The sequence below is a fragment of the Manihot esculenta genome, chromosome 8, assembly GCF_001659605.2.
Source record: "Manihot esculenta cultivar AM560-2 chromosome 8, M.esculenta_v8, whole genome shotgun sequence".
In the NCBI taxonomy this organism is placed as follows: domain Eukaryota; kingdom Viridiplantae; phylum Streptophyta; class Magnoliopsida; order Malpighiales; family Euphorbiaceae; genus Manihot; species Manihot esculenta.
Window position 1 is genome coordinate 8,182,016 of NC_035168.2, and position 26,966 is coordinate 8,208,981.

Sequence of the window (26,966 nt, forward strand, 5' to 3'; positions counted from 1 at the left end):
ATATAAAGCGAAAATTATTTATAATTTTAAAATTTCATGTAAAATTAAAGTAGAGATTAAACTCGTATTATCTTTATTGAACACTTATATATGTGATATAAATTATGTATTAATTTTTTTTTCTTTTAAAGTGTATATTTTTATAGTATTCAATACTGTATAGATTGTATTTCAGACACTTAATATTTAAATTCACATATCTATTTTAAGTTATTTATAAAAAAATTTTATATTTAGCGTTAAGATAAATTATTTAAATTTAATCACATAATTAAATTTATAATGATTTGATTTAAGAGAATGTTTTTAAAAAATAAATTAAATTAAAATTAAAATAATTGTGAGAACAGAAAAATTATTAAATATTATTATATTTATTTATATTAATTGATTAATTAATTATATTTATTTTTAAATAAGTATATAGAGTTAATTGGCTAAAAAACTTTCACACTTTTAAATTTATTATAATTATACACTACATTTATTATTTTTTTTATCAATTAAATCATGGACTTTTAAAAGTTGCTCGCACTTGATTATTTGTTGTGTTGTTAAAAAATTAATAAAATTACTTCGTCAAGTGAATATTACGTCGCTAAATTACGTCAATAAAATTTAGAATTAAATATTAAAAAAATTTTATATTTATTTTTATTATAATTTCACTCTATATTTTTATTTTTTTTATTAATTAAACTCTATCATTTTAATGTCTGATTAAATACATGCTACTATTATTTATATAATTTAAAATTTATAAAATTATCAAGTTATTTTTTTAACTATTAAATATATTTAAAAATTATTATTTATATTATTATTTAATTTTTTTATTAATAATTTTATAATAATATTTTATTTTAATTTTATTTTAATTAAAATCATTATCAATGAATTTTTTTAATCTTTCTAATATGCTTATTAATTATTATTTAACATTACTTTTAAAACTAATTTTAAAAAAATAATCTTATTAAATATATTAGTTATAAAATATTAAAAATAATTTAAAATAATATTTAACAAGATTGGTTTAAAAAAATTAAAAATAATAAAATAATTTTTTAAAATACTTTTTTAAAATTATTATTTTAACTCTTAAATATAAATATAAATATAAAAATATTTAAAAAAAAATCATAAAAGATATGAATGTGATAAATAATATAAAATAATACATACTATTTTTAATTTAAACTCTATTAATTAAAATACTATATCATTTTAATAAATATATAGCAATTTAGCTTTCGAACTATGGATTGATGACACAGAAGAGTTGCACGTTATACATGAGCAAGAGATATTAGAAATTCACCCCAACAAAAATAGATATTTTTTAAACAAATGAAAAATACAGAGAGCTCTTATTATATAAGAAAAAATGTGCATGCAAATGGCCCACCTTCTATATTTTACAATAATTCAAATTGAAGTTCCTCCTTCAAGGAAGTTGTTTGTGTGATAGTGAAATAACCAAATGTACTCTCTTTTTTCTCCCCATCCTCCCTCATCCAGTTGCACATCTATTATTTGAAGTCGGTGCATTTTGGAAGGAACTCATTTTAGAAAATTGTTCATCTCTTCTTATACCACAAATAATACAGGTTAATATTCTGAGATCCAAAAAATAAGGTTTATAATAGTTGTGTAAACTTAGCTGAAGAGGAGAGTATTCCTATTCATTTCCCTTTGTCTGATAGTGACACCTAACGGTCTTTTTATTATTACCTACCTGTCTCTGTCATGCAGGTTCGTACGGGGGCGTCATACGCTCTCTTTGCGTCGGCGGCCATTTAATTCTCCCTGCGCTCATGTAGCCAGGACTGCGAGGTGATTGGGCCTGTTGTCCTTCCTCATGTTACGTTACCGGACTGAGCTTATGGTTAGTGGATTTGAGTTTGTGAGTGACTCGATCCGCTCTGTGGAACTAAATCAGGGCTGAAGATATTGGACTGGTCTATCAGGAAAGTTTAATAGGCTTTGAGCCAATACTGTCTTCACAGTCCCGACCTTTTATTAGAACGCCTGAAATCCGACTGTCATTACAAATTATTTAACAAAATCACATGCCCATAATAAATCAAACACCAAGGAAAATAAGGAAAATATTGATAATACAATCGAGAGAAAGTTATCGGACATAACCCACAACGCTATCAATGAACCTCGAGCTACTAAAGAATTAATGGATTTACCATCGGTGCTTGATTCCATTAGTTAGGTCATTGTCACTAAGCTGATTCAAAATCAATTCACCTCTTACTGTTGTCTATTGCATTCTTTGGATATGTGAAGAAGAAGAAGAAATGATGAAGAGAAAGAAGAAGCTAGTTTCTCACTTGCTTTCTGTCATGAAAAATGAAGTGACGAAGAGAAAGATCGAAGGAGAAGAACAAGGCAATTAAAAATTTTAAAAAATTGATATTATTTAAAATTTAAAAAATTGATATTATTTAAAATTTAAAAAATTGAGTAAAAGTCTACACGTGGATTGATACGAAGATTAATTTAATTTTAATTAAAATTAAATTAATTATTTAGTTATAATTATAATAAATTTTAAAAATAATTTTTGTAATCTAAAATTAAAAAAAAAACTATAATCATGAATAAATATAAAGTATTAGATATTTACGTTGAACAACTTTAAAAATAAAAATAAAAAATAAATTATAATTTAGTTTTGATTTAAACTTTTATAGTGCAGAAAGTGCTTATAGTTGATTTTTAATATCATTGTATAAATCTATGGTTAAACGGTCAAATTTATATTTGACCTAGCAATTAAAAATAATAAATTTTACCAATCGATTTAAATTTATTTTTAAATTATCAATAAAATATTAAATAAGATCATTATTTATTAGGATTTCAAAGTATGAAAAATGATTTCTTAATTTATTTAGCTTTATTTAAACTTTTAATAATAATTCATGAATAAATTTAGATAAAAACTAAAATTTGATATTTTTAATTTGATAAATTTAATTTTTACCATAAATCTATTATATTTTGGAGATGTTCATAAGTTATTTTTTAAGAAAAAAATATATAAAAAAATATCTTATAATTTTATTAATTTTTCACTTTAAAATTTAAAATTTACTTTAAGATCTGTTATTCAATTTTGTATTACAATAATATTTTATGATATAAATTTTATATTAATTTAAAATTTATAATTTATAGTTAATTGTAAATAATATGAGATATTATTTTGACATAAAATTAAATCACATATTGAAAATTCGATAAAATAATATAATATTTTTAAAAACAAATTTTATTGTAATTATTGTCACCGATTGAATTATAATCTATTAAAATTTTATCACTAATTTAATTATGATCTAATAAAATCTAATTTTGCTTATTTTATACGATAATAGTAGACATGAGAATATAATATAAGCTTAGAGACATTATTAAAGGATGTTCGTGATAAAGGAAACAAAATAGAATATAAAAAATATCAATTAAAAATAAAATATTATTTAATAAATTTTTATAATTTTAAACGTTATCTAATATATTTTTAAAAGCTTATGTCTGAAGTACTTGATTATTTTTAAAAACGAAAAAAGGTTTATTTAATCTATTTTAATACTCTATTATATTAAAAAAGTTTAAAATTTATATAACATTTACACTCCACTGATTAAAATAGATACTTTCTAAATAAAAAAAAAAAAAAAGAAAGAGCTCTTATTATATAAGAAAAAAATGTGCATGCAAATGGCCCACACGTTGGTTAAGAAAGCACAGTATGCATAGTATATTTAATTGCTTGTGGATTACTTTAACTAACTCGTTAGGCACTCTGACACTTTCAATCTGTTAGTCACAATTTAATTAAGCATTTAATAATAATATTTTCAATTTTTTAATTTTAAATTTATTATATTTATCACTTTATTTTAAACAACTTTGCAATATTTATCTTAAAAATATTTAAATTTTACTTAATATACTCATTTAAAATAGATAATTAATTATTATCACAAAATAAATTTACGTAATAAGAATTTCATTAAAAATAAAAGATCTGAATAAATTTTAGCATAAAATTATTATTATCCAGCACACTATAGTATATTACTATTACGCCTATAATTAGGACTGTGTAATCGGTCGGTTAGATTCTGAATCGAATCGAACTGAAAAAATTAAAAATCGAATTGTAAAAATATTAAAAATCGAAAAAATCGATTATAAAAATATAATCAAACCGAATCGAATCGATAAAAATCGATTCAGTTTGATTCAGTTTGATTCAAATCGAAATTTATAATTTTTTTTGAATTTTCTAATAGAATAATTTAATAAATATTTCACATAAATTTACCAATAAATATTATCTAAATACATAATGATAATATTTAAAAAATCCATAAAAATCTATGTAAAATTTAAAAATACATATAAAATTAATAAAAGTATATATAAAATTGGTTTTTTGGTGTTTCGGTTATTTAATATGTTTAAACTGAATCGAACCGAAAATCGAATAAGTTGGAAAATACTAATCGAACCGAACCGAATATTTCAATTAACCGAACCATTAAATCGAAATTAATCGATTCGATTCGATTTTTTAATTCAAACCAATTTATGCTCTCCCCTACCTATAACTGTAAAATCATCGACCTATCCGTCATAGATATTCTTTATCAGACCGTTAACTAAAATAGATAATTGATTGTTACCACTCACCACATGACACGTATAGATATTCTTTATATATTATAATTAAAAAATATTATATTTATTTTTAATTTTTTACTGTATAATAAAAAAAAATTATAAAAATAAAAATATGTTATTCTTTGACACAACTATTCTCCAGTTCTAAATATTATATTCACCATTCTCTTTAATATATTGACTTGAGTGTCGGAGTGAGCAGTCGTCACTTTATATCCTTTTATTTTGCAGGTAAACTAATTACGACATAATTCTATTGAACTAATTACAGTACAATACTATTAATTTTCGACACTATTAATATAATTTCATTATGTAATTTTTATTTTTTTTATAAATCTTTCATTGCCTAATAATTTATTAATTCCAACTAATTTAAAATCAAGATATTATCAGACTCATCTCAACGGAGTTTTTTTCATGTACAAGTTTTGAAGTTATAATTTAGTTAAGGACATCTATCTCTTTCCACTGAATTTAATCCACATTAATTTTTTTAAACACCATTTTAATATTTATTTATGTATTATTAAAGTAAATTGCTAAAAACCTTTCGAATTTGATTACACACTTTAAATAAATTTATTGGTTTTTAATCTTTTAATTTAAGATATTTTAAATATATTAAAATTTTATATTATTTAATGTTTAAGATATTTTACTTTTAATAATATTTTAGTCAATAAATATTTAACAAAATCTATTTGTAATCTAAAAATTAAAGATAAGTGATTAAAAAATATATTTTATTTAATATTAAAAGGGTATACATTGTTATCTAAGAAAGTATATTATACTTTCTGAAAGATTTTACCTTTTTTTTTTAACTATATCTAATAAAATAAAGCTTAAATAATAATTTAATAAAAATTAGAGAAATCTGTGGTATGAAAAAATTATTAGTTAATTTTTAAATTTTGAAAAATATATTTAAATATTTTTAAAAATTTTAAAAAATTTATTAGTAATAGTTAATTTTAAATATTTTATTATTAATTTTTATGATACGATAAAATTTATTAATTATTTTTTTTATTTTATAAAAATATTTATTAATTAATTTTTTATGTTAAAAATATTTTAAATTTTTTAATAATATTTAATAATTAAAATTAATAGATAAAATAATTAATAGAGTTTTTAAAATATAAGTAATATTTTAATATTTTTTTAAAATTAAAAAATTAACTAATTAATTTTTTGTATGCTGAATTAAATAATAATTTAATAAAAATTATAATATAAATAAATAAAATTTTATAAAATCAAAATTATGCCCTCTTATGTTTAAATAAAATTTTTAAATCTTAATGATTGTATTTATTTTTATATATTCCTTTTATCTTATAATTTTTTTATTTATTTTATTGTTTTATACATTAAGAAATATAATTTTTTTATTAATTTTTAATTATATTTGTTTTAAAAATATTAAACTTTATTAAATATTAAAATAATATTTTAAGAGATTTTTAAAAATTAGATAAAATTAAATATAATTATAATAATTAATTTATATATTTTTATAATTTTAAAAAATAAATAATAATTTTAAAACGGTAAAAAAATAAAAAAATTATGGAATGAAATATATTTTTAAATTAAATTATATAAAATAATAGTTACAGAGTACAAATAACTTTCCCTGTATGGGACTGGAGGAACCCAAAGGGGATGATGAGTAGAAAGTGGGGACAGCGCATCTCATGGAGACAAAAGCTTTTTCATCTTTCACTATTTGACCAGACACACCCTTCTTTTAACAGAAATTACGAGCATGGAGAGAGAGAGAGGCTAGCTAAGCAGCCATAAACAAAAACCCAAAAGACATTCAACTTGTTGATTGTTGGGTGTTGAATGTTTGAGCGAAAGAGAGAGAGAGAGAGAGACACCTAAGAGAAAAGAAAGAAAAGAAATAAGTTGGTACCATCAAAGGCTTTTCTTCTTCTTCTCTCTCTCTCGCACTCTGTATTGACTCTTGCTTTTTTAAAAGCAAAACCCCTAAAGACCATACCTTAGATTCTTCTTCCTCTTCTTTTCAATTCACATTCTCTATTTCTCTTTCTGTATCTCTGTTCTTTGCTTGAAGAATCTTTTTCTACTTGTGCTTCTGGTGCTAAACCATTCTTCTTTTTTGTGCTTTGGTTGCACATTGAGTGTAATATGTAAGTCTTTGTTTCTCCCTCATTTGTGTTTTTTTTACCTGCATTTTGCTGTTTCTTCATGTGGGTTTTTGTTGCATTTCGTTTTTCTTTTTTGCTTTTTGAGTTGATTTCTTTTGCCTTAATTGTCATTGCAAGATGTGTTTTCTTTTTTGGAAATTTATGGTAAGTTTTATGTGATTTCCAATTTTGGGATGGGATTGATTTTATGCTGACTTTTCTCTGATTAAAAAAAAAATTATAGATTGACGGAGAATTTGTTGTGTGGAGAGATTTGGTAACCTGGGTTAATAATTTTTTGGGAAGAACTTGTTGTTCACTGCAATTGTAAGTAAAAAGGTTGAATCATCAACTCCATGATTCAAAATATCCAGTTAGAATGTAGAAGGTCTCTCTCTGTTATTTCTTTTCTTTACTTTATTTTTTTTCTTTCTTTCTTCTTCTTTGGTATTATTATTATTTTCTGATTTTAAAGGTAGCTTGGAGAATTTTGTATTTCAAGCTTTGGATCACAACTTATACCAGATTGATGGACATTCGAGTTAATAATGCGGTTAACAAGTCCAATTTTCATTTGTTGGCAGCCTTGTTATTAGTCATCAACTACTCCCAGCCTGTCTTAAAGAGCTATTTGCCTTTAGTTTGCATAATACATATCAGAATGATACCTTCTTGTTTTTGCCCAGTTTGAGTAGCCAATTAACCATGGAGATCAACAGTGTGGTAGAATCTTATGCTGCCTTCTTAAAATATGTTGCATATTAACATGCTTAATGTGTTAATGTGTTTCTGTTTTTGATATTTGTAATTTGTACAAACACCTAGTTGATTGCAGCATGAATTGGTTGAATATGGAGTTTTCCACGTGGTCTTAAATTTTACATTTTCAATTTTCATGGAAGGTCTGATGTTTGAGGTTGGATTTTAATTGGAACAGTGAGTAAAATCTGAATCAATGACGAAGATAAGTCCTGAAACAGAAGAAAAGATGCAGATGGACGTAATGCTTCCAGTTTCAGCTGATGTAAGCTTTGCTTCCAATGGGTTTCCAAAATATAAATTAGGACCTGATAATCAGATTTTGGAAGAGCCAAAAGAGGATAATAAAGGTCCATCCTTAAAGGAGGTGGTTGAACAAGAAACTACACAGCTATCAGATCAGCACAAGCGCCTCTCTGTTCGTGACCTCGCTAGTAAATTTGACAAGAACTTGGCTGCTGCTGCTAAGTTGGCTGAGGAGGTTTTCAAACTCCTCTCTTTCTTTTTATAGATCTTATCATATACATATTTTCCTTTATGTAACAATCATGTAATCCAATACTCAAATATGATTTTCTCCCTATCACTTATGCGCATTGGACAATTTTCTTTTGCCATTCAATTATCTTCTCTTATACTCGTTCATTTTGTCAGTTTAGAATGTTGTTTCCTTGGTATTAAGTGTAATATCTTCTAATATGGATAGACAAGTAAATGAATGGTACTCATTTTTCTTGGAATTTAGGCAAAGCTTAGAGAGGTTGCATCCTTGGAAGGACATGTTCTTCTTAAAAAGCTTAGAGATGCACTGGAATCTTTAAGAGGACGAATGGCAGGGCGAAACAAGGAGGATGTAGAGAAAGCTATATCTATGGTTGGTGGTTCTTCCCCCTGTTTGTCAATGTGTTTTTGAACTTAAATGCCATGCATATCATTAATAGTTGGATTTTAGTTCATAAAACTGTTCAAATGCCATTAATGGACACTGTCTTGCTTATTGATACAGTATTATATGTACTCATGTAGAAAACAGTGCCAATTGCTGCAACATGGAGGATTAGCCTTATCCTTCTTTTTCTCATTGTGATTTGGACAGATCATAAACATCAGTTATGTTTGCTCTGTGATAGTCATAAACCAAAATGTAGTACAGTTCATATGTGTTCCTTCTGCCTCTAGTTCTTGATTTCTTGTTGCATACACCAATTGCATTAATAATGTTGTTCTTACATTGAGGGAAGGAAGTATATTTTGTTGCCATTATTGACTTCCTATTTATTTGCCTAATGCTAAAATTATGAAACTTTTCCGTGGACCATCATCTGCAAGTATGGAGTTTTAGGTTATATGGTCCTTTGACATACTCTTAGAGACTTACAGAAGGGCTGGAGTTCAAATCTCGGTCATCCCTATATTGTTAACTAAATTTCACCACATGATTAAAGGGTCCATACTCCATACTGGTAGACACTACAAATTGAATGGGCTTTCATATGAGAAGGCATTTTAGATGGGGTATAACCTATTTTTTATTTGAAACTATAATCTTGAGCTTTTAGGTTGAGCAATTTTACAGTTTATCAATCGTCGTTCTTCTGTGGACTGAAATTAGATGCTTTGTGAATCATATTTAGGAGCTTGCCGCTTTCTTTGGTTTGGTTAATGGATTTAGTATAAATATCTTTTAAGAAGCAAATAAAAGTATTTGAGTATCGGGTTTCCTTAATTGCAAATATTATTATGGTAATATGTAGTTGATTTTTATTTGACACTTACTATATTGTTTATCTAGCTGCTCGCAGCTTATAATTGTTTATCTTCTCCTGTTATTAATCATAGACTTGGTTATTATGCATGCATATTTGCATATAGCCATGCAAAGTCAAGCACGTCTTCAATGGAAGGAAAATTTCTTCTGAATCCATGAAGAATATGAATGCATTTTTGGTTCACTTTTGCATATTTAAACTATGGTAATGATTAACTATAATATTTTATGCAGGTAGAGGCACTAGCAGTTAAATTAACTCAGAAAGAAGGGGAATTAATTCAAGAGAAGTTTGAAGTGAAAAAGCTTGCTAACTTTCTTAAACAGGTCAGTTATTGATGGTGCAAAATGTTCTTTATCAGCAGAAAAAGAATGAAAGAATTTGCCAGTTAGATTTTACAATCAAATGCTTCCACTGTTTGATTCATTATTTAGTTATATCATAATTTAGTTTTTTTTTTTTAATAAAATGTTTAAGGAATTAGGCATTAGTTATGTTTGATGTCTCATATCTGCTTTTATAACATATAGGTTGCTCATTATAATACAGAATTTTTTTTGGGGTTATATGTTTTCCTTTTTTCCCAAATAATTATTGCTTTTTGTCACTGTTGAATAATGCCTTGCACAATTGCTTTCCTAACACTGCCATTTGATTGGCTAAGTTGCTCCAATTCATGCTAATTGGAAAGGTCTTCATGTTTCCTTTTCTTAGAGACTTTCTTGTCCATGTCTTATTTCCTTACAAAAATTGAATGCTTAAGTTTTCATCTGCAGGCTTCTGAAGATGCTAAAAAGTTGGTCAATCAAGAAAAATCTTTTGCTTGTGCTGAAATTGAAAGTGCCAGGGTAGTTGTACTGAGGTTTGGAGAGGCTTTGGAGGAAGAAGAAAGGAATGCTCAGAATTCCAAAAACCAGGCTCCTGTGGGTTATTTTCTTAGTGATTTTTTTTAATTAAATCTTCCCACCATGTTGATTATATTTAAGAGACTACAATTTTTTTTGCTTCTTATTGCTAAAAAGTGAAAAGTTTTGTATTTTCCTAAACAATAATAGCATCCTTCAATATCTACTTAATTAATAAAATGAATTTAACAATGATGAAACGTAATTTATCATCTATGTATCAGAAAACTAGAAATTTTAGTTGTTAAATACTGCTTAATAAACACAGTGATAATTGATTTTGAGAAGGGGAAAGAATTCAGATTTTGCAGATACATTTAATGAAAATTGAAGTTAATAATCTTTAGATACGTGAAGCAATTAGTTCTTTTGTAATTTTGCAAGAGAAATTATTGTCCCTTAATTTGAATAGCAAAATTTCCCTGTACTCATACTTGTAAAGATCATCACATGGAAAAGAATGACATTGAAGATGTAAATTGAAGTTGTGTTCTAAATGAAGGCTTCCAAATAGATGGATGTTGTTTTTTACTTTGTGAAGTATTTTAAACTTCACCTTATAAGCTTCAATAGTTCAACCGCAGGTTCTTTTTATTATTGTTTCACTGTTTAATGTCTTAATGGTGACTATCGTTTTGGTAATGAGGTTATCTGTTAATAAACTTGATGCTATTGCAGGATGTGGAGGAGCTAATCGAGGAAGTTCAAGAAGCTAGAAGAATTAAATTGTTGCATCAGCCAAGCAAGGTACATCTATATTGTCTTTCCAGGTTTGTTATTGCAGGGAGGCTATTTGTGGATCTGACTTATTATCCTGTAGAACAGACACATTAGCACCCATCCATATAAGAGAGACTTGCAGTCTCACTTGACCAAGTAGCATATACCTTGAATAATTTCACGTGTTTAGCTTACAAAGGGGTAGAAGAAAACAAAAGTATAAGAGTCACTTTAGTGAATTAAATCCTCATAAAATTTTTATGCGATAATCTCATGTGAAATTTTATCTATTTTGAGTTTACTAAAGAGAGCGTCTTTTCTCCTTTTGGCACTCCTCATTCTATTGTTCTTAAAAGTTGCCTTCCCGGCTAATTATCAAGCTTGTGCTTGCTCTTTAATTCTTTCCATTTGATTACTGTATTTCCTCTCTTTTTAATTATCTTTTGGTTTTTAGGTTTTACATTAGTTGGAGTGGGGGTTTAGGAGATGCTACATGTCTTGTTTTCTAAAGCAAAACTCAAACCTTCAAAGTATTGAGTTGTAATGATATGATTTATTTATTTACCAGTTTCTTTGCTAAACTGAAACTTGAAATGTTTATAGGTGATGGAAATGGAGCACGAGCTTCGTGCGCTGAGAACTCAGATTCGGGAGAAATCTATATTTTCGGTTAAACTTCAGAATGAGGTTAGCTAACCCTTTTCTGTACTTATTTCTTAACTAAGCAAATTGTCTGCTCATTTCTTAACTTCTCATTTAATCAGTTTGGAGTTTTAGGCGAACAACTTTGATTCGTTTATTTCATCAATTTGAAAGGCATGAAGTTGATGTGCCTTTTTTCTTTCAATAAATTTCCTTTTATTTGGATAGAATGAAACTAATATTCTGCAATTTTTGTGCTAGTGTCTTTCTTTTTTATTATCTTGGAACTCCTAAATTTTGTGAATCTTCTTCTGTTACATTTTCATCAGTACTTACCACATTACCACATTTTCTTTTGAATTATATTATTGGATATGTGATAGATAGATATCAATATTAGCTTTGGATCTTGATGGGCTTGCACTTATTCAAGTCAGTAGGGTTCAGAAAGATAACATAAAATTAAATAGCTGTAATGATAGTGGCACCTCTGCACTGTGGCATGAAAAAATGCTGAATGAGTTAAAAACAAAAAAAGTGATTTCTACTGTCTCCTTTTTGTCAGTTGAGAACATATTTTTCTGTTATTATTTAATTTCCTAGAGAATTATGTTAAAGTGAATTTGACTTCAGATGAAAATGTATTCAATACAATGTTGGAATATAAAATTATAAATTAAGGTCCATATAAATTAGGAATAGAAGATTTCAGGTATTATTTGATGTAAAGTATATTAATGACCAACTTTAAAGCTTAAATGACAATTCAAGTATGACTTGTCATGAAAATAATTGCATAAAATTGTTTAAAGGACCAAAATTCTGAACCAGAACCATGTCAAACTGTACAGGCCTGCGTGTTATGTAGGGATTTTAGTAGAGTCTATTATTATGTTTATTATTGATAATTAATAAAATTAAAATTATCTTTTTATGAGAATTTGGTTCTCAAACTTTTCATCCTTTGGTTCTCCTTGTTCTACATCGGTATCTCAGTGACGATTCTTCCTCTCATATGCAACAAGTTAATTGTGGATAAGGACCCTGTGTCATTTATGGAATTAAACTGAATTTCATAACGTTTTAGCTTAGACAATCAAATACTACATGAAACACTGTTGATATCCTATGTTATGTTGCAAGGAAAGCTACAGATAGTGACATTTGTACCCATCTGAGTCTGAGCTTGGCTGTGCATCCGGGCCCCAGGAGATAGCCAAAGTCCCTCTGAGGCATGTGTACTGCATATCTGTAATTGATGATAGGCTATTGAGCAGGCCATATGCAGTTTTTGTGGCCATTTAGAGCACATTTGGAATGTATATGTGGGCACTTGGTTCTTCCATTTCTTTTTTTCTTTTTATTTCTCAGGTCATGAATATTTCTTGAAATTTGATGAGGGTTCCATTTGCCAGCATTATATAACCAGCTGAAATGCTAGATTTTGATAATTATCTTGCACTACTGATACTCTTATCCTTCCAGCTGGCAAAGAGCAAGAGAGCTGAGGAGAATAAATCTGCTCCATACATCATAGAGGGTTCTGAAACTCTAGGTATATGTCTGCAACTCCAGCCTAGATCAAATGCTTCTCCACCGCCACTTTCAAAGTGTTCAATTCAGTGGTGCCGTGTATCATGTGATGGCAGCCAGAAAGAAGTTATTTCAGGTATTCTCTCAATCAAAGCTTTTTAACACGTAGTTGTGTGCTCAACGTGAAGAAAATGTTGCTTTATAAAATACAAATGTGGGTTAGCATGTAAAGCTCTTACTGATCCTAAATTAGTTGTGACCATTTCTTTAGATCCTTATCCTCTATATACTCAGTTTCAGGTCACATCTTCAATTTTTTTCAACAAATGCCATTTAATATCTATCATGAATTCCTTCAATTTTCATCTGATTAGCTTCACAAAAGCAGTAACTGAACTTTATATACCCAAGATGTTAGATTTTTCATCCTTTGTCTTGGTCTATCTTATGTGATTCAATTTTTTTTTTTTTTAATTTCAACAGGTGCTAATAAATCAAGTTACGCCCCTGAACCATTAGATGTTGGATTTATTTTGCAAGCAGAAATCATTTCAAATGGCCAAAAAATTGCAGTGACAACTGCTGGTCCCATTGAAACTGGTTGGTGTTGATAATGGAATATGATTTGTGGTTGTCTATATTTGCCACTTTCCTTGAATTATTTTTAAATTCTCTACTGTCATTTTCTGATAGTAGGGATATAGGTATAAGATTGCAAAGTTTGGGCTACATTACTTATGTTTGGTACATAGGGTAATTACGTAAAGAAGGATGCCTAACAAAATTGCTTTCAGCAGCTGCAGGATTGGGAAGCTATGTAGAGACACTTTTACGGAAATCTAGCTCTGAATTTAATGTATGTAGCCTCATCCTTCCTGTTATTTATACTGTTAGAATTTATTCTTCTTGTTGTGCCACAATAACGAGTAATGTACATAGATGCACAGTAGCAACCAAAGTACAATAGTGTTTATTTTATTTGCATTTAAAATTTTGACCCTTTTGTGCTAAGATTATTGTAGGGGGTTGGGAGGCAATATTCTGATATGTAAGTGTTAGGGTCCTTAAAAATGGATTGAGTTATGGGTCTGTTGCTGAAATTTTATGGGGATAGAAATTTTCTTTTTGTGACCTATGGATGCGATGGAACAAGCTTTTTAGAGAGAATCTGAAAATCTCTTGAGTTTAAGTACTCAACAATTTTTGGAAAATTTTCTTATAATTCCTTTATTGAATTGTTGCACTTGAATACAGAAGGGAGACAACCATTTCTTGAACTATTAAGCAACATGAAGAATCGCCCTCTTACTACTAAGGAAAAATAAAAACTAACCTACACTATCTACATCGTGGATTAATCACTAAGAACGTGGCTATACTACTAACTACGTGACTCTTGAAAATGGGTTAACCACTAAAATCATGACTCTTAGAGATTGACTTGCTATTAGCGAGAACCTGAAAATCTCTTAAGTTGAATTACTAAAAAATTTTTAGGAAATTTTCTTATAATTCTTTTATGAAAATGTTGTACTTAAAGAGACATTACCATCTCCTAAAAACAGGAACCATTAAGCACTAAGCAACATGCAGGATCACTCTCCTACCACTAAGTAAAAATAAAAATTAACTTGCATTGTCTACATTATGGGTTAACCACTAAGATCATGACTCTTGTTAATAAGACAACTAACTTGCATTATTTGCTAATAGTAAGTCAATGAGTTTATATTTATTTGGGTACAAGATCTGAGCACTGTGGATTAGAACCGGAACACTAACCTTGTTTTTTACATTTTTGGCTATTCTTTACTTTTTTTAGTCAGGGACTGGGAGGATTGTTAATCTTTCCTCAATGTTTAGGACTTTGTGCCTGTTTAGACTTGGACTGTTCATGTCTTCTTCTTCACTCACTGTTTGTTTTTTTTTTTTCTTTTTTTCAAATAATTAATGATTGGAGTGGGCAATTTGAATTGGAATTGGGCCAATTTTTCTTTCCTGTGATGCATGTTTTTAACCCCCTGAGGAAATTGCATCTGCTATAAACACAGCCCTTCCATGTCCATCCCGTTGTTCTCTTTGTTTTCCATCAGTATGTCAATGGTATTATTATGTTTGTTATGATAGAAGATCCTCCCTGAATACATGCAAATGGGAAGCCTTTGTGCACTAGGAACCAAGTTATTAATATCAATCATTAGGTAGTTGGGGCTGATCCTCCCTCAATCCATGAAAAGTGGGGAAGCCTCCGTCAACCCATCATTTGTTTACCAATAGCTTGGGGCTGATTTCTTTTTCTTTTTTCTTTTTTTTTTTCTTATGACTTGGTGCTTATTTGATTTTATTATCACACCATGCAGGTAGTTATTTCCCAGATGAATGGACAAGATCATCCATCACATTCTGTTCACACATTTAATGTGGGAAAAATGAGGATAAAGCTCTGCAGAGGGTGGATTACAAAGGCTAGAGAAATTTATTCTGCATCAGTGCAGGTAACATCTCTGTTTGGTTTGTACTTGCATAAATGGGTGATCAACAAGCAAAGAACCGATATGGTTTCACTACGCATTTAATAAAATTGTGAACTATCTGCCTTATTTTGGGCTATCTTTTCCAATCCTTGTCTAAATGTTTCTTTGCTTGAAAAAGGCTCCTTTCTTCCCTCTCTATTTCTTCATTCCCCCCCCCCCCCCTCCCTCTATTTTCCATTGGACCTTTTAGTTAAGCTGAGCCTGCAAGAAGACAGTGAATTAGTTTGAAGTTTAAATCCAAGTTGGTTTGAAGTTGAAATCCAAGATGGTTCGGTGGTTTACGGTATGGGGATGAGTACTTTATGTTTAGGTGAAGACCTAATGGTCCTCCTAATTGACCAAAGAGAGGAGAAAAGTGGGAATTAACTTTCTTTCCTTCAAGCTTAAAGATTAATGTGTTTATTCTCTTGAACTAGTTTAACTTCGCTAATCGCCCGGAAATCCTTACTATTGCACTTTCCTGACATCTAGTTATGTGGAGCTCGAGTCGATAGTAATGCTGCAGCAAAGGCATTATTTTGGCAACCAAGGAAGGGTCTTTCATTTGTGTTAACATTTGAATCAGAAAGAGAAAGGAATGCAGCAATAATGATTGCCAGGAAATATGCTCTTGATTGTAATGTGAGCATCTCTTTCTGTGCTTTTTTTATATGTGGATTTAAATTTACTAAGCATCATCATTTTTGCTTGTTTTTCTGTTCATCCTTGTAAAATTTCATGTTAGTTGACTGAATTCTCTGCCAAAAAAGCTCCCTTTTCCAAATCTGCTTTATTTTTCATATCCATTTAATTACAGTATCTTTAACATATTGCAATGGTGGATTGACAGGTGAGACTTGTTGGACCAGAGGATCAAGTATAACAAAATGCAACTGACATAACTGTTTTTTTTTTTTTTTTTCCCTACCAGATGTGAGTATTGTTCAGGGTTTTGATAGTGTGAGTGATGTGCATGTGTTTGCTTGCCATAGTAAGGAAGTGGAATGCACCTTTATTTTTGTATTTGTTGATGTTTTGTCTTAGGCATAGTTTTTAATTTGCCTAATCTGTTCTATTGTAACAAATTCTTCCTTTTTTTTTAATTGATTGGTTCATTTGTTGCTGATTTGCATACCTATGTTTGTTTGTGATTATTTTGCTTTTTTTTTTTTTTTTTTTTTTTTTTTTTTTGTATTTATGCAATTATTATGATTCAATTTATATACGAGATTCAGCTGATCGCGGAAAATTGAAATTGTATATAATAGTTAGTACAAATTACTAAATAACTTGGATTAATCTTTTTGGGATAAGTGAAAAGTGAAAAGTGAGTTTAAAAGTTATTTGGACCCAGTTTGGATCGGACTATTTCAGAATATTATAAAAAAATTATTATTTTATATAACTGAAATTTAAATTATACATATTAATAAGAGATTCTATGCAAATTTTGAAAGTTGAATGCATTTTAATGTGTTAATCAATCTTAAGAAGAAATTATATTAAGGCGCTGCATGTAAATAAAGAAACATAGAAAGAAAGTTCTTTAATTCCTATTAAGATATCATAAGAAACATTTTTTTTATAATCAATAAAACACATAAATTACTTGTAAAACCTCAATGACCATGGCGGATACATGAATTTAATTTAGAAAATAATTTTAATTTAAATAAGTAATTAAAGTAAAAAAAATACTCTTTCATTCTATTATTTTTATTTATTTTTTTAAAATTATTATTTACCTTTTTTTTTATTGTAGTAATATAATATTTAATAAAATTTAATATTTCTAATAAGAGTATAATTAAAAAGTTAATAAAATAAATTATTTTTTTAACATGTGTAAAAAATTAAAATAAAAAAATTATGAAATGAAATAAATAAAAAAAATCACTTAATAATAAAAATAATATATAAAATTAAATTAATAATAAGTAAATAATCTAAGAAAAATAATCTTTCATGTATTAAGAAGAATTACTTATATACCGTTAAAAAATTTCAGGAGATTATGCTGCTGACTCGCTCTGTGAGTGATAGATAGACAACTTAAAAATAAAATCTGTTTTGCCAATTTTGGACTTGGTTACCTTTGACACAGTAGAATAGATATACACATAAATATTAAGAATTCTTAATATATACTTACACTTTTCTATTAAACACTTTTCTATTAAATACTTAAATTTTTAATTTAAAATTAGTTAGATTTAAGAAATTTATTCAAAATGAAGATTTTAAATTTAAATTAAAAATTAGAATAATACGATTTTTAAGATATATTATTAATTAAAATTAAAGAATTAGTTTGAGAATTTTAGATTAACCATTTTCTATTCTTATTTTACTTAAATATATTGATATTCACTATTAAATGTCATTAAAATATAATTAAAAAACTTATATTTCAATAGACTTTGTTTTTGAAAATATACAAATTACTAAGGATTGTAAATTTCTGAGTGCTTTTATTATTATTTTTTTTGAAGTGATGACATTTTTCTTTTTAAAAAATTAATTTTTCTTTTTTATTAATCTTGTGTAAAAGATAACATAAATTTGTTAAGATTATGAATTACCTTTGTTTTTTTTTTTAAAAAATTTGACTTTTTTAATAAATATTTTATTTATCTTTGTAAAATATTATTTTTATTTACAAAAAAATTTAATTAAATAAAATTTAATAGAACTAATAATTTTCAATATATATAAATTTTAAAATTAATTTAAATGTTAAAAGTTAAAGTAATTTGAAATTTTGCAATTTCATTATTCTCTTTCCCTTAAATTTTTTATATATCATAAATTTTATACAAATATGGATAGGTAATTGATGTTACCGATATTAGATTAATGGTATAAATGAAATGAAGCAACGGTCAGATTGGATAGATTAAAAAACAAAAGATGTGACCGTTTACAGCGGCCACTTTAATATTTAAATTAATATATTGAAAAAGAAAGTGAATATATTAAATTGCTTAAAATTTTTATGTGTGAGAGAATAATATAATTTTACCTCTTTAATTTTTCTCCTTTTATACTTTAAGATAGTGGAAAGAAATATAATATTTCTCGATAATCTAATAATAGTGTGTCCGATTATTTGGTAAGAGTATCGTCTGCTAATAGGATGATAATCCCGCAATTTATAAACATAATAAAAATATGCTGAACTGTCATTTTTAATAGTATTTTTATACGAGACTCATCCTTTTTAGGGGAGGGCGAGTCTTGATAATGAATCCAGATTATCTGAATTTTCCTTTTTCTAAGTTAGACTGCATTTCCAACTTATTAAATTTCTGTTACGTGACTTTATGTTATAGTGACAACTTATAATTTATTTTGAATGATTGATATTTAACATTAATACTATTCATAATTTATATTTTGTATATGATATGGTAAATTAAAAAATTTAAAAATTAATTAGAAATTGAGCTTTGAAGAAGAGCAATAAACATATAATTAAAAAACATTTTCGAGATAATAGAGTCATAAGTTATTTTATTTATTAATATATACTTTTTATAATTTTCATAAAAAAGACTCTGAGTTTCATTATTATTATTTTTTAATATTACCTATATCTTTTAAAAAAACATAAATTTGTGACTTTTAGTTTATTTTTTAAAATACATATTTTTTCTGTATGTGGATGAAAGTAACTATTTCTTTTTTTTTTTTTAAAAATGAATTTTTCATTTTAATAAAATAAAGTGAAATACAAATAGGATTATTTAAAATTAATAAACAATTTAAATAAAAAGAATATTTTTAATAATTTCATCATTCTCCATCTTCTTGGATCAGTTATTTCATGGGTGTACATGAAGTTTGGCATAATCTTCTGCATTTTCATATAAAAAAAAAATATTTTTCCTCTAAATTTTGAACGTGTAATTTTGTTCAAAATTAAGTTTTTATTCTAATTTATTTAAACATTTTGATTTAGTATCAAATTTGCCCATTTTTAGCTAAAATATTAAAATAATAATTTTTTATTTTAAATAATAAAATATTAATTTTATATTTTAATATTAAAATTATTAGTATAACTAAAATAAAATAACAATAATTAAAATTCACTGTAAAATGATTTTTATAATTTTAAATATGAATAATATTTTATTATTATAAATTTAAAATATGGTATGAAATACTTTTGGCAAATCGGACTAAAAAGTCATAATGTTTGGGTAACTGAGACTAAAAATAATTTTGAATAAAATTCACTCCAAACTAAATAGCAAAAATGAGATTTGCTCTATTAGGTTGCACGTGTTAGCAGAATGGTTGAGTAGTATAAAATTTTCATGTCACTGGAGGTAATACTTTGTCGTGCCACGGTTACCATATGTATAATTATATAGTGATAGAGAATTACCATATATATATTTTATATTAGAGTTTTATTAAAATAGGTAAATTTCATTTGTGCTGGTAAAAGAAATTACCCAACGGCTATAAGACTTTAAATCACTCAACGCCGTTGGATTTAAGAGAGATCTGACGCTCCAAAATTAAAAGAAATCCGACCGTTGCAAGCCAAGGGTCGGCTCCTCCCATCTTCATAAAGAGAATAGTTCTCTCTCCTTCTATATCTCCTACTTCTCACCAGATACCGGAAGTTCATTGAGAAAAAGCGCGAGAGAGACAGAGAGACATTCGGTTCTTGGAGAAAATTGATTCGCATTCAAGAGACTCAAAGGATTCAAGAGATTAGATCTGAAATGGCTTCAAGACCCATTGTTCAACAACCGGCTAGAGGTATTTGTTATTTCCCTGTCGTTCTCTCTCTTCTATTTTTCTCTCTGTTATGCATATCGACTAATCTTTCTTGGCCTTTCTGTTTGATACTTGCCCAAATTCATTTGATGATTGGATTGATCAGTTATCTGATTTTAGGAGAATTTTTCAGTTTCATTAACTGTTAGTCCGATTTCATTAACTATTTCAATGCTTTTCCCCATTCACTTTTCTTTCTTTTGGTGGATTTTCCTTGTACTTTCTGTTTGGTTTGCCGAGAAACTGACGAAAGATACTACAGTAGGGTTCTCTGTTTCTATTCTTTTGTATTTTGAATTGATATCTAATGAATGATCTCAAGCAGGGGAGGCAGTTGTAGGTGTCAATATGCATCAGAAGAAAAACGCTGCAGGGGCTGATGGCAGAAACCGTCGTGCTCTTGGCGATATTGGAAATCTAGTAACTATTCAAGGAATTGACGCTGTGAAGCCCCAGGCTCAGATTTCTCGCCCCATGACAAGGTTTCTTTCACATGTTCTTTTGTGTGTGTGTATTCTTTGGTGATATTTTTGTTTCTTTTTGCTGATTTTTCTGTTATGCGGTAGGAAATTCTGTGCACAGTTATTGGCCAATGCCCAAGCCGCAGCGGCAGCAGAGAACAACAAGGTTTGTTCCTCAGACTAGCATTTGTTATGCAGTTTTAATTTCCGAGTCTTTTTTAATTATAGAAACTGTATCTGAATATGGTTTCTGTGTTTTCTGTGAAGTGCAGAAGTTAGTCTGTGCCAAGGTTGATAAGGTGCCTGGAGATGGAGCAGCCGCCGTGAAAAAGGCTGCAGCAGTGAAGGAAGCTCAGAAGAAAATCGTAGCCAAGCCAGAGCCAAAGGAGGTGATTGAAATAAGCTCTGACAACGAGAAAGAAGAGGAAAAGGTTAAGAAGCAAGACAAGGTAGTGAACAAGAAAAAAGAATCGCCAAGGAAGAAAGTGCAGACTCTTACTTCAGCCCTCAATGCGCGAAGCAAGGTGACCTCTTTTTTTTTTTTTTTTTTTTTTTTTTTTTTTTTTTTTTTTCTTCTTCTGATTTTTCTTTTTATAACATGCTACATTGGTGGAGCCTTCTCTAATTTATTGTTTTGATTGTAGGCTGCTTGTGGTCTGGGAAATAAACCTAAGGAGGGGATTGTTGATATTGATGCAGCAGATGCCAATAATCATCTAGCTGGAGTTGAATATGTTGAGGATATCTACAAGTTCTATAAGCTAGTTGAGGTGTTAGACTTTTTCCCTATCAATTCCCTCTGATTCTTGCATGTGTATGCATATCTAGATCATGTGCTAACCTATGGAAAATGAGATGCAGAACGAGAGCCGGCCTCATAATTACATGGTCTCACAACCTGAGGTTAATGAGAAGATGAGAGCAATTCTGATAGATTGGTTGATAGATGTGCATCAGAAGTTTGAGCTGTCACCTGAAACTCTTTATCTCACAATCAATATAATTGATCGATTCCTATCTGTAAAGGCTGTTCCAAGAAGGGAACTCCAGCTTGTGGGAATCAGTGCCACTCTAATGGCCTCCAAATATGAGGAAATCTGGCCTCCAGAGGTAAATATAATTCAAGGTTTCTGAAGATTTCAGTTTCTTTCTGTAACGAGTACCACATTAGCTAACTGCTTTATGAATTGAATTCTGTAGGTAAATGATTTGGTGATGATTTCCGACAGAGCTTATACTCATGAGCAGGTATTGGTTATGGAGAAAACTATACTGGCAAAGCTTGAATGGACCCTAACTGTGCCTACACATTATGTATTCCTTGCCCGTTTCATCAAGGCGTCTATTCCTGACAAGGAGGTAGAGCAAATCTCTGCATTAATACTTAATCTTGCTGAAATTTTACATATATCTGAAATGTTATCTTTAATTCTTCAGATGGAGAACATGGTCTATTTTCTTGCTGAATTGGGTATCATGCATTATGACACTATAATGTTCTGCCCGTCAATGGTTGCTGCCTCAGCAGTCTATGCAGCTCGATGCACTCTGAACAAAAGCCCCGTCTGGACAGAGACCCTTAAGCTTCATACTGGTTTCTCAGAATCACAGCTTAAGTAAGAATTCATCGTTGCTTTTTTCCTGGAACCATCTATCACTACTGAGATTGTAATTTACAAATTTTGCTCTTGTGCTTTTTGTTCGTCTCAACCAGGGATTGTGCTGGGCTTCTGGTATACTTACACTCAACAGCTGCAGAAAATAAGCTTAAAACAGTACACAGAAAGTACTCAAATCCACAGAGAGGAGCTGTTGCAATGCTTCCACCTGCCAAAAGTCTCTTGCCTGCTAGTTTGTGTCGATAAAAAGACAATTCTCATTGTTGTCCGTGTGAAAATTATTGTAACCTAACATATTATTCTTTATGCTGTTTACTTTTTCAAGATTATATCCAAGATCTGTTTTACTCTCGGATAGCCTTGAAATCAAAGGCAAGTTAATATCAGATAACATCCTTCTATGCAATGAATGAATGCATAATCTAAAGCATTCTATAGAATGGGCTATTTATGTCATATGCTATGAGACAAAGGCGATCCCCTCTCTTGACCTTCTTCTCCTATGAGCATAAGATCATTGACACATCTTTTGTTTGATTTCATCATTTTCACTAAAGCTTCTAAAAGACACTTATTTTGAAATAAAAAAACTAATGGTGTAATTAAAATAAAGCACGTCCTGCATTGAACAGTAATAAAAAAGACACTTCAGTATCCTGCCTTTTCCATGCCTTTTAAATGCCAGTTCCCCCCCGCCCCCCCTTTTGTTTTTCAGTTTGTTTTTACAATTTTGTCATTCACAGCACCTATGCTTCAAGGGGTCCTTCATTTACTGCTCCCCTAAACATGTGGCATGTATAGTTTCTTCCACACAAACACAACACACACAGAGAGTGATAGAGAGAGTGATCGAATGTTAGCAAATAACATATCAAGGAGGATCACTCGCCCTTAGAGCATAAAATCGTGGTTCCACCATCTGCTTCCTTCTTGTCCAGTGTGCCATCCCAATTGGAGGGCTAGCCACAGATAATGTTTTTGTCAATTAAAACTTTTAAGAGCCTATTTATATTCTCCTCCTGCTTCATTTTCTTCTTTGATTTTGTCTATATGAGTTTTATGGTCTCAAATCAATTTCTGCAAGCTCCACCCATCGTCTATGAATGCCGGTGAACTAGCACGGCCACACGAGTTCTCTATGCTCCACGGCCACACGAGTTCTCTATGCTCCACGACCAACGAGCGATGGAGAGTCAAAGCAAACGAGGTCTTTAAAGAGTTCAAGACAGAGATTGTGCACCTATTAGATATAAGAGAGTAGTTATTGATTTTGTTGTAATAGTTCAAAGGAAGGTCAGAAAGCACTCATTTAGTTATAAAGAAATTGTCTAGAGGGTTTTAGACTGCAATCTTTTTTTTTTTTTATTTTTTTTTATTAAATCATATTATTAGGATTTTTATTGGCTTCTGGATTTTGAAAAGTTTGGTCCTTCAAGTTTTAGGGATGTGGTAGTAACCATTTTCTTTTTACTATTTGTTCCTAATTATTTTTGTTTAGCCTAAATGCCAAATTGGCACCTTTCTTACTCACTCTTGATATAAACAGGGCTATAATCCAATCAAGCCGAGCCCATCTTTAATAAGCTCATACTCGATTAGAAAATAAATTTAAAAATTTGAGTTCGAGCTCGACTCGAACTTCATTATAACCTCGACTCGAGTTTCATTTATAAGTTCGAGTTTGATTCATAAAATAAATATTAAACTCAGAACTTAATTCGAGTTCGATTCATAATAAATTCTTAACAAGTCAAATCAAACTCCATTCAAATAAATTATAAATAAATTTAAATTAAAAATAAAATTTAAATTTATAAGGTCGTTAAGAGACTTTTAAATTAAATTTTTATATTTAATTGAAATATCTCAAACCCAAAACTAATAAAAAAGAATGTAGAAGGGTTGTGTCCTTTTATAGAGAAGTCACAATCCTCCGTATCCCTTTAACTTTCGTTGTGGGATTGGTATTGGCGAACAAGTCTGCTCACGAGTTAGCTCGCGAGCCAATTCACGAGTCAGCTCCCGATCTTGTTCATAAACTTGAAAACGAGCCAAGCTCGCGAGTCTAAACGAGTCGAATACTGTTAAGTTCAAGCTCGTCTCGTTTATTAAACGAGCCTAAAAAGTGGGTTCGAGCTCGGCTCGTTTTTCTAAACGAGCCGAGCCTGATCGAGTTTTTATCGAACTGAGTCTCGAATAGCTCACGAACAGTTTCATTCGTTTATACCCCTCGATATAAGGATCTCTAAAGACCTCAGAAGAGAAAAGATATGGATCTTTTAGACATGAGAGAATTGATCCTAACATAATGTGAGACTAAAGCTTTATAGGTTATTAGGGCTGCAAATGAATAGCAAAATTAATGTGAGTTGGAACCAAGGGAGTTTAAATAGAGACTTAAACTTATGCTTCTATTTGCCTATGTTTATTTGTAATTTTTTGTGCCTAAGCCAATAAAATTTCTAATAATATGATATAATCCAATGAATATTAAAAAATAAAAAAAAACTGGATTACATTCTAATTCTATGTAGACATTTCCTTCATATACTAAATTAGTGCTTTCTGACCTTCCTTTGAACTATAATCACAATAAAATTAATGACTACTCTCTTATATTTACATGGTGCACAACTTCTCTGTTGAACTCTTTATAGACCTGGTATGCTTTGACTCTCTAAATCATTTTGTTAATAAAATAATTTGGAATAGTAAAAAGAAAGGCATGTTCAAGCTTGATTTGGCACCAAACAAAAAACTCGGAATAATATAGACTATCCAAAAAAAATTTTCTAATAGTCTTAGGGAAAAAATAAACTGGATTATTATAAATAAATTAAAATATCAATTTCATGATATCAAACAAAGAAGATATATACATGTGTGCACACAAATATAAAGAGATAGATAACCAAGTTGGTTGATATAATATCTTGGCTCATTAAATTGTTTACTTCTACTGCATCTTGATTTAAAGTAAAAATTAAAAACAAAGGCTAAAAAGTGAAAAAAACCACCTAAAATTTATATTAACTCACGTCTGATATACAATACAAATACAAACATATACAATATAGATGGAAACACATATACATAGTTACGTGTATATAAATATAAATATTCATGCATAGATTCTGAAAACTTTGGTCCTTCAAGGTTTAGGGATGTGGTGGTAACTATTTTCTTTTTACTATTTGTTTCTTTTTTTTTTTAGCCTAAACGCTAAATTGGCACTTCTTCTGCTCTCCCTTGATATAAGGATCTCTAAAGACCTCAAGAGAGAAAATATACGGATTTTTTAGACACGAGAAAATTGATCCTAATATAATGTAAGGCTAAAGCTTTTCAATCTATATATATAGATTATGTCATTATATTCATCTGATGATAATATTTTTAGGGCCAAGTTAATTTTTCCTCTCATTAAATGCTTTTGGACAAGAAGCATGCATACAGTGGCAAAAAATGCAAGTGAATCTATCATGTATACACTATTTGTTATCATTCTATTTAGGAAAAAGTACACTTTAGTACTCTGTACTTTTGCGTCACAATGGGGTCTAAACTTTTTTTGTTGCAAATAAGGACATGAACTTTCATTTTTATAGTACTGTTGGGACAAATAGCTAATGGTGTTAAGCTTTGCTGACAAGGCATAACCACGTTATCTCCATTTGATTACCTGGTTCTAATATGACATGATGATATAATATTTTTATGATGACATGAAATGTCACATCATCTTTATAGATGACACGGCATCACATCACATGTCATATCATTTTGGATGATAATGTTGCATTTCACATATGCTCCACGTCATTCATTATAATACTAATTGTACTGTGGTCTTTAAGTGCAAAAATTTAAAAGTTCATGTACTGAATTATAAATAAAATAAAGTTTAAATCCCGAATATTAAAAATGTTAAAATTTCAAAATATATGAAAAAGAATTAGGAAAAGAAAAAATAAAGGAGAGGAAGAGATGTAGTGAAGGATATATACAAATAGAGAGAAAGAGATATAAGACATACATAAAAAAAAAAAAAGAGGTACAAGGAGAGAGGTTGATAAATATTTTTTGAAAAAATTACTATTCAGTCTTTATAGTATGGAGAAACTCACTAGTATTCCCTTCAATTTTGAAAATTACATTAAAACGTCTCTAACGTTTTAAAAAAGTCTATTAGTTAGTTCCTTCATTAATTTTAGTTATTAAGTATTGCAAAAAAATTTTAAATGTCTCTGATATGATGAGACTAATTAGTAGACTTTTTAGAACCTAAGAGACCAATTAGTTTTTTAAAATCATAAGGACTAAATAATAAAACACTTAAAAACTAAAATTAATAGAATAACTAACTAGTAGACTTTTTA

At 28.7% G+C, this 26,966-nt stretch overlaps 2 protein-coding genes across 4 annotated transcripts; both read left to right on the forward strand.

Moving 5' to 3' along the window:
- The first annotated feature begins 6,482 nt into the window (after window positions 1-6,482).
- Window positions 6,483-16,849, forward strand: LOC110620277 (stomatal closure-related actin-binding protein 3). 3 transcript variants are annotated; one of them, XM_021763952.2, is made up of 13 exons: window positions 6,483-6,875; window positions 7,775-8,112; window positions 8,377-8,505; window positions 9,634-9,726; window positions 10,177-10,323; window positions 10,984-11,052; window positions 11,629-11,712; window positions 13,153-13,336; window positions 13,684-13,800; window positions 13,995-14,056; window positions 15,561-15,695; window positions 16,206-16,355; window positions 16,564-16,849. In XM_021763952.2, the coding sequence occupies exons 2-13, from the start codon at window positions 7,828-7,830 to the stop codon at window positions 16,594-16,596; spliced, it is 1,488 nt and encodes a 495-aa protein (XP_021619644.1). In that variant the 5' UTR covers window positions 6,483-6,875; window positions 7,775-7,827; the 3' UTR covers window positions 16,597-16,849. The 3 variants fall into 3 exon arrangements, with proteins under 3 accessions (XP_021619644.1, XP_021619643.1, XP_021619645.1); XM_021763951.2 differs by having other exon boundaries at window positions 7,810-8,112; XM_021763953.2 differs by having other exon boundaries at window positions 6,484-6,875; window positions 7,810-8,112; window positions 13,998-14,056.
- Window positions 16,850-20,308: 3,459 nt separating this feature from the next.
- LOC110621438 (G2/mitotic-specific cyclin S13-7) lies at window positions 20,309-23,043 on the forward strand. The gene is made up of 9 exons (XM_043958693.1): window positions 20,309-20,489; window positions 20,833-20,989; window positions 21,074-21,134; window positions 21,241-21,492; window positions 21,613-21,738; window positions 21,830-22,078; window positions 22,169-22,327; window positions 22,406-22,584; window positions 22,683-23,043. The coding sequence occupies exons 1-9, from the start codon at window positions 20,453-20,455 to the stop codon at window positions 22,831-22,833; spliced, it is 1,371 nt and encodes a 456-aa protein (XP_043814628.1). The 5' UTR covers window positions 20,309-20,452; the 3' UTR covers window positions 22,834-23,043.
- The last annotated feature ends 3,923 nt before the right edge of the window (window positions 23,044-26,966 follow it).